Source organism: Fulmarus glacialis, unplaced genomic scaffold (genome assembly GCF_000690835.1).
Source record: "Fulmarus glacialis isolate BGI_N327 unplaced genomic scaffold, ASM69083v1 scaffold4925, whole genome shotgun sequence".
In the NCBI taxonomy this organism is placed as follows: Eukaryota; Metazoa; Chordata; class Aves; order Procellariiformes; family Procellariidae; genus Fulmarus; species Fulmarus glacialis.
The window spans coordinates 6,096-14,694 of NW_009212230.1; the positions used below are offsets into that span (position 1 = coordinate 6,096).

At 49.2% G+C, this 8,599-nt stretch overlaps 1 protein-coding gene across 1 annotated transcript in view; it reads left to right on the forward strand.

Moving 5' to 3' along the window:
• The window catches only part of LOC104076795 (sterile alpha motif domain-containing protein 11-like), a gene marked incomplete at its 5' end in the record, with an annotated part of 16,391 nt that overhangs the window by 6,090 nt on the left and 1,702 nt on the right, over positions 1 to 8,599 (forward strand). Inside the window, 2 exons of the mRNA XM_009577795.1 lie at positions 2,247 to 2,371; positions 6,975 to 7,085. Of these exons, the coding sequence (XP_009576090.1) occupies positions 2,247 to 2,371; positions 6,975 to 7,085 (236 nt within the window). The remainder of the gene's footprint in view (positions 1 to 2,246; positions 2,372 to 6,974; positions 7,086 to 8,599) is intronic.

An 8,599-nucleotide genomic window follows, 5' to 3' on the forward strand; every position in this document is an offset into this window, starting at 1 on the left:
AGGCATGGGGGGAGAGGGGGACAGCCCCATCCCTACTCCAGAGGGACAGGTAGAGCTGGCAGAGGCAGCGGGCCTTGGAGGGCTCCTGTCTCTCCCCGCAGCTCCAGCCAAGACGTTCTGGCACTGGAGTTGGCACTCGTCTGTTTGCACTGGCCCGTGCGTGTAAGGAGAGACGCGGACTTGTCCCCGTTTGCTAGGGGCGTTTGTGAGCAGCCCTCTCCCCGCAGGAGGCTGATGGTCCTTGTATAATGGCTGCACGTCGGGTACCCGTCGCTGTGCAGGGGGTGTGGGCTGCAGACGGGGCATTGCTCTCTCCTTCCCCAAGAGGAGGCGGCGCGGCGGGAAGCGGCGGGGGAGCCCCGGGAACAGTGCGAGGGTGGGGCTGGGAAGGGAAGCAGGAAGTTGGGAGCGGAAATGTAGTGGAAATGATTACATAGCGTCTGACTGCTGCTTGTGCAGACTGCTGTTGTTTTAAAAGCATCTTATTGGTATGATAACTTCCTCTAAATCCTGTCCTTTTTCCTGTTAACCTTGGACTGTGCTGGTGGCTTTGCCAACTCGCTAGTGGAGACTCGGCGTGTGGCTTTGCTGTTTGCTCTTTCTGCGCCTCTTGCCTCTGACTTGGTGCGTTCCCCCAGGGAACCGGCCACTCCTCGTCCTCTGGGCTTGTGCTCCCCACCATGATTTTGTTGCATCCCACTTTATCTTGTCATTACTTGCAGAAGTGCTATCCGACCTGCTGTGGACAGGAGCAGAGGAGTCACAGCAAGGGGTTACGTCCATGGTGCTGATCAAATGCCTCAGGGAAAAACCTTAAGCCTACAGAACAGATAATTTTGTCATGATAGACCCCTGGGAGAAATATTTTTTCTAGTAATTTGTTGCTTCATGCCCTGAAGCATAACAGTTTATACCCCTCATAAACTCTTTCTCTACCCACTATAATCATGGATGTTCACATCCCTGTAAATGTCCTCTTGATCTCTTGGTCTAGATGATATCATGCAGCAGTGAGTTCCACAGGTTAATAATGCCTTTTTTTTTTTCCCCCCTTTTTTTTTCTTCCCCCTCCCAAAGTGGCATTTTCTGGAACTAGGTTTCTTCATTACTTGTTTCTGCTTTTTTTCTTTTACACGCCACAGTAGATACGAGTTACCTGGCTGGCGTTTCTCTCGCCATTTCTTAGTCTCTGTGCCTCTCCTCCAGCTCCTCTCAGCTCCAGTCCGGTCTTCTCCCTGCGTGCACATCCTGTGCTGTCAGGCGCTGGCGACGCAGGGCGGTGGGGGGGCTCTCTTCCACCCTTTTGGAACCCATCACCTTCGTCTCTGCTGACAGGGCTGGGACCTGAACGAATTGACAGATCGGCTTGAACTGAGCTGTGCGATCTTCAGAGTGTCGCGGGGGCTGGCAGGGTCATCCCATCACCCGTCAGACGCTGGGCCAGGAGAGATGCCCGGCTCCCGCGGTGGAGCGGAGGGCAGTGCATTCTGAGGCGGCGGCTGTGTTGGGGCAGAGCGAGCCGATGGATATTTCAGGCTGGGGTGGATTGAAAATGAACACTTTGGCTTGAACTGAGCTGTGCGATCTTCAGAGTGTCGCGGGGGCTGGCAGGGTCATCCCATCACCCGTCAGACGCTGGGCCAGGAGAGATGCCCGGCTCCCGCGGTGGAGCGGAGGGCAGTGCATTCTGAGGCGGCGGCTGTGTTGGGGCAGAGCGAGCCGATGGATATTTCAGGCTGGGGTGGATTGAAAATGAACACTTTGAAAGAGCGAGACGTTCTCCAGTGATTCACGCTCCGGCAAGGCAGCGGGCCACCAGGGAGAGGTGCTGGAGCCTGTTATCATTCGGAGCACGTAGCCAGGAGAAGGGTTGGGGGAAAGAAACCCACAGGGCAGTCAGAGTTTTCCGCTTTGCGGTGCATGTGGAGAAACACTCCTTCAGGGTTTTTTCTTTTCTCTCCCCTCCCCCCATTTCTTCCCCGCAGCTGAAGAACATTAAACACATGAAATGCATTAGCTAGGATTTTTCTTTTCCCCTACCCCCCTTTCTAAGCTGGGGACCTCCAGGAGGAAGAGGCCTATGAATTGACCCTGCCCAGTGCTTTAATTGACAGGTCATTAAAGATGAATGTGTGGCTAGAGAAAAATATTCAGATTGCAGGCTAGTTGTTGTCCGTGTGGGATTTTAATGATTTATGTTTCTTTCTCCTCCCCTCCTTCCTACCCCCCAACTCCAAACAATCCAGGCACCATGGGAGGTCTGTTTCTGGATGGTGAGGAAAGCCCTGCGCTGGAAGACATCAGCAAATGGACGGTGGAGGATGTATGCAGCTTTGTGTCCAACTTGTCTGGCTGCACCGAGTACACTCAGGTAAATCTCTTAACAGCCTCAAGACCATCACGGGAGGAACGTCCTCCCTGCCAAGCCCCTGTTCTCGCCCTCCCATCTGTGCCTATTTTACTTGCACTGTCCATCTTAGGAGAAGGTATATCTCAGGGCCCTGCAGGGCCTGAAGCTTTTTGGTTTTTTTTCCTAGTGGATTGCTAAATAGCCACTTGCTGCCAGTGAAGACCCTGAGAAGGTGTGTGATGGGCCTTGCAGGTGGATAGTAGTAAGTTAGAGTCCAGCAGGAGAGGATGGGAGTAGGGGCAAGGTTAGGAGTGAGCCTCTGAGTTGCAGGGTTGATCGTGGTTAGTGGCTTTTAGCGTCACTTATCTCTCACTGTCCGGCTCATGCTTTTAGAAGCTGCCCTGTGCTGAACGCAGCGGTGGCTTTGTGCGGAGCAGCTGTACTGTGGGATGGGCTGCCAGGCGCTCCCTGGATCGGGGTGGGCAGCTCGCGGTACCAGCCAGCCTGGCAGAAGGTGCTGCGTTCTCTTGCTGCACCCTGAGCATTGTCGGGGCAGAGTAGGGCTGCGAGAGACCCTGCCTGCACGAGTGTCAAAGTAACCTCCATGCACACACTGTAGAGTGATGGTGACTGTGATTTTTAAGCTCATTATAGCAGAGTTGAAATATCCATCAGTACTAGGGGCTTCATAAAGGCTGCTCAGTGTGAGGTCGTGAGGTGCAATACAAAAAACAACCCTGTGTTTTTGGCTTCCGCATCTGCTAGAGTCCATTATAAATGCCCCATTGAGAGAAGGCACCAACTGCGAAGGCACAGATTCCTGAGCTGTCTGGGACAGCCTCGTAAAGAGGATGTAGTGTGCTTAGAAGAGAGGGAATGAAAGTAGCAGAGATAGAGGGGCAAAGGGCCAAAGTTCAGGACAATCCAGCCTTTCAGCAGAGAGACATCCTAGGCTGAGAACAGGTCTTGAAAGGAAGGAAGGAGAGCAGGAGTCGAGCTTTCTGGACATGCCTCTTCAAGAGAAGGAGCTTCCCTGACTGCCAGCTAGGGAGCGCAAAGCTGTGCTTCGACATCCAGGCTGGCCGAAATCTGATTTCTAAAAATCCGCCAGCCTCTTTGGCCCTTGCTGTCTCTCCCTCCGTTAGTTGCGTTAGGCGAGTGTCCTCTCCAGAACTTATGCCCGCCCCCAGCCATTCTGAGAAAGGTAAAGCTCAGCACCCTGCTTCTGCTGGGGCCGCCTGTTAGGAGAGCAGCGTGCGTATCTGGCTCTAGGGAAGTGATTCCCTTTAGGTTATGCTTATTTGGTAGCGTGCCATGGGGAAAGGTCCATGCTTTTGCATCCCTCCAGAGGGGATGGGGAAGCAGAAACCTGGAATTGCCCCACACCTCCCCCTAGTTGCTCAGGTGATGGGATAATGTCCTTTCAATCTAAAGTCTGTCCTTCCTTGCCCCCGAAACGTGACATTAATCCCATCACAACATGCTTTGTTAAAACCACCTGTAAAACCAGTGCTGCTTTGGAGCAAACAGCTGTGCATGCATGCGAGAGGCAGTATTTAGGAAAGTGAATGCTTGTTACGGAGATGGGGTACATGTAACATCCCTAAGAGGAACGACAGATTTGGGTTGTGCTTGGGAGTGGATCAGGGTGACTGGGCGTGTGGAAGAGAGAAGGGTCAGATTCTGATTGTGGAGAGAGGGAGGGAAAGGACGCTGGCTAAAAAAAGGTGGATGCATGGGTGTTTACGGGAATGAGAAGCAGCAGGTCTGCGCGTGTAGCAGGGAGTTCAGGAGCTGCGTTTAGTGAGGATGGTAAGGGGATGGGTGATGGGTTCAGGAGCGTACACGTGTGGGCTGCAGTATGTGTTGAAGAGAGCTCAAGCAAAAGGCTCTAAACCCAAAATATACAGCTACTCGCATCCTCTGTTACCCCCGACCCCAAACAGTGTGCTCTTGCACTGGTGGTGTTGCAGTTTTTCTGCATTCCTGTGTTGGGGAATGAAGATCAGAGTTGCCTGGAAGCTTCTGAATTAGGCCAGTAGGAAATGTGCAGAAATCTTTAACGCAACCACCTTGCAGAAGGATCATCCATTTACACCTTCCATGCCAGCTCCTGGTATACCAGTGGGGAAGAAATCAATAGCTTGCTGAGACAAAGGTTCAGCAATCTTCTCAGTGCATTGCAAACAAAATGTTTTACGATAATGGGAGCTGCTGTAAACAGCCTCCTGTCGTGGCCTTGCTATGTTGCATTATGGAGGGGGTGCATGGCTTAAGGGATGATGTGTTTTTATGCACTATGGTTATATGTTTAACAGGTTTTTTACTATGTGAAAATGCCAGTGATCAAGGGCGACCCAGCTCCGTGGCTCTAAACTGCAGAGCTGTCTGTGTTCTCTTCTCCAAAACCACAGCTGCCGGGGAGGTCTGGCACTGGTCTGCAGGCTTCTCCTGCCAGGAAAACCCAGCAAGAGTTTGGTGGTATGCTGCGCATTTAGAAACATGTTTCAGACAAACAAGAAAACTTCAGCAAAAACAAAAGTTGCCGTGCCTGATTTCAGCCCTTGACAATATTCAGCTTTGTCCCTGCAGTGGATCGAGACCTGTGGGACACCCAAGGGGGATGCTTTTCTCAAGTTAAGGCTTTTTGTGGGGGGGTTTAGTGCCGAGTGAAGGGAGGCTTTTGGCTCCCAGCCACATTGGCTTCAGAGGAAGGGAAAGAAATCGGTATAGTAAGTTTTGCTAGGTCAAAGAGCAGAAACACATGCCACAGTCATGAGCAGCTTTGCTGGTGGAGCCCAGCAATAAAAAAACACTTGCAACAGCTCAGCTGCCTTGGCTCTAACAGCCACTGCCACTTTCCAAAGGGATGGCTCTGGGCTACGGTCTGCTGCTGAACAAGAAGCAATTAGAGTAGATTGAACCCCCCTCCCTTGCTATAGTGTTTAGTAATAATAATGCTATGCCTAAGCCACTGCATGGAGAGACAGCAGGATTAGGCCTGTAGACAGTTCATTTGGGCGAGCGTATGAGCTGGGGTGTGAAAAAAAATGCTATGGAGTGGAGGTGTGGCTTAGTAAGAGAAACCAGGCATCTGACCGACGTATCTCACAGAACCAAGGGGAACCTGCTGGCTAAATTACCAGATGATGGCAGTTTACTCTTGAAGTATTGAGCCTGTACGTCCAGAATGAACACCCGGGGGAGACTGGTGTAAGTGTAGCCCTGCTCTATATATGAAGAATGGAGCAATAAGACCACGTATCCAGACCTTAACCTTTGTAACACAGTACATAGCAGATGGAACACTCTTGCATGACCCTGTCATTTGAAATAGATAGAGGCAAAACAAAGTGGTTTTTTCTGTCCTTAAGAACATGTTAAAATGGTGTAGTTTTGCATGGCTGGGTGTATTAGAATGTGTTCATATGAAACTGCCATTTTTATAAGACTGTACTAGCCCTGCTGTCATTTCTGTGATTCTATGTATGCACATCACCAGGCTCTGCACCACACAGCTAACAGGGAGAGGGGTAAGAGACTTGCTGTATTGTTAATGGAAACTGCCTGAAAGGCCAGTGCAGTTGACGCAGTAGGATCATGCCACGATTAGTGGTACCGCTTGGCTACCTCAGTCAATACAGCGGCACTGCGATATTTATTAGTCCATGTTGCTAGAAGTGGTGGGGAAAAAGAAAGGGCCTAGTGCTAAAACAGACCGGGGAGGAGGGATCATCCTCCCTGAGCCCAGTTGGTGTTCTGGGTTATCAGGAGTCACTGCCAAACAGCACGACGGAATGCATTCTGCAGCCTGCTCGCACCTTCTAGGAATGGTTGTAATACATGGCAGGCAAAGGAGGAAGAGAGACTGAAAAAAAAACCAGAAAGAGTGCAAAACAGAGTGTTGCACATGAATCCATCTAAGCTGCAGAATGTGCTCCACAGATCTGTTTATGTATTTTGCCTGGAGACTGTTTTGAAAATTAGCAGCTTTGAGAAGGAAATGCATGAAGAAGCAAGTTCCTCCTTCTCAACTGCATATGCCTCACTGAAGACTGCAAATACTTTTGAAGTCTACTGGGTCAGCTTTTTCCAAATATCCACACAAGTGTGAGTGAGCTAGGATTTCCCAAAATTGAGATTCTTATATCTTTCCTCCTATGTCTTCTGCCCTTTTTTTGGAGTTGGGATAGGGCCCCTGGGCGTGTCACTCTTCTTTCTCAAATCTGCTATCATACGCCATCAGCTGGGCTTACTCATAACGTTGCACTTCGGTCAGCTGTTTTGGTTGCTAAACCTGGGGACATTCCCCAGGGAAAACAACTTCATGCCCCATCCCAACATTAAAAAAAAAAAAAAAAGAAAAAAAAAAATTATAGCTTTATCTAAACTGGCCCAACCAGCCCTAATTCACATTCCCACGTGTCTCCTTTTACATATTGGCTCCTAGCTCTGGATACAGGATTGTATATACCTCTCGTGTATTTAATATGGGCCTACTTCATCGCTGAGGCTCTTAGTCTACCTTTTCTACAGCGCCCTTCTGTGCAATGGCAAGACGAGCGCATCAGATGATATGTCACTGGCATTTCTAAGCCTGGACCTGTGTTCTGGTTTCTTCCAGGTATTCCGAGAGCAGGCTATTGATGGTGAGACCCTGCCCCTCCTGACGGAAGAGCACTTACTGAACAACATGGGGCTGAAACTCGGACCTGCACTGAAGATAAGGTCACAGGTAGGAAAATGTCCTACGTAGTAGCAAGTCACACTCTTTACAGTTGTCCCTAGCTGGAATAGGGCTGTCAGGAGACCTGGTTTATCAAATATAATTTATCAAGCAATAATTGTTTATTTATTTATTTGTAATTCTGGTTTCAAGAATGCTTGATCAGTCCTCCAAAATGTTCCACATCCTCATCTGGAGCCAGTCACATAACTCTTTCAGGAAGAAAACACGGACCGTATTCAGTGTCCAGGGGCAGAAGCAAATAGTTGAAGACAAGTAGTGGGCGGGAATAACAGGGATGCAGTGGGAAACTCCTAAAGTGGACCAGCTCCTGCTAGAAAAGACACGTTAGGCTGTTCCCACCAATACCGGCCAGGAAAGAAAAGCTGTAAACAACAGGCGAGGCAAGGTAGATGGATTCAAATCAGTTGAGCCTGAAAACAGTCACCCCGAAGTACCTAAAGAACTGGGTGGAGCTACCTCAGGAACCCGTTGTGTCTTTTTTCTAGACTGGATGTAAGTCCTTTTGCTGCTCGTTTTCCTTGTAACTAGACGGCTCTTGGCAGTTCTCCTTTTTAGTGAGGCTTGAAGCCCAAATGCATTTAACATCTCAGCATCATCTGTTGATTACTTTCCCTCCCCAGTGAGTAATGGACCAGCTCATTCCCTTTTCTGCTAGTAATAGACTTCTGTAACATTTTTATCTCTTGCTAGTCATAGCTTACTGGTCTTGCTGATGGGCCGTGCCACCCCCCACCCCCTGCTTGTGCTATTCAGTTGTATTTTCATACACTGGGAGTAGAAATTGTATTTGCCTGTTGATTTAGTCAACCTCTCTTTTAGGGGACTGTATTTCCTCCTCAACAGACTAGTTTGCTGTTGTGCCCTTCTGTAACATTTTTATCTCTTGCTAGTCATAGCTTACTGGTCTTGCTGATGGGCCGTGCCACCCCCCACCCCCTGCTTGTGCTATTCAGTTGTATTTTCATACACTGGGAGTAGAAATTGTATTTGCCTGTTGATTTAGTCAACCTCTCTTTTAGGGGACTGTATTTCCTCCTCAACAGACTAGTTTGCTGTTGTGCCCTTACAGTGATGTTTCTTCTTCTCAAAAGACCCTCTTTTTCCCCTCTGTGACTTGGCTCTCAAGGCGCTGCCCGTCGAGGTCTGCATTCCTAAAATTGCGTTGCTGTTCTCCTGCCTTCCCTAGCTGGCAGTCATGGTCATGGGAACTTCCATTTCAGTTGCCTCCACTTCTTCTTGGTTGGACTCAAATCTAGAAGAACATCTCTGCTAGCTTCTTTTTTTTCCATTTAATGATCAGAAAATGGCTTCTGACACATGTCAAGAACAGGCTGTTCCAGTGTGTTCCCCAGGGGATTATGTCATGCAAATAGTTATGACAGTAATGTGCATGTGCACATACATGGGTTGCACAGATAGTAACTATTCTGGCATAGTTTCCCTAACCCACAAGCTATACATTTGTTACATTATGTTAAAACAATAAGAGCAACTTTACT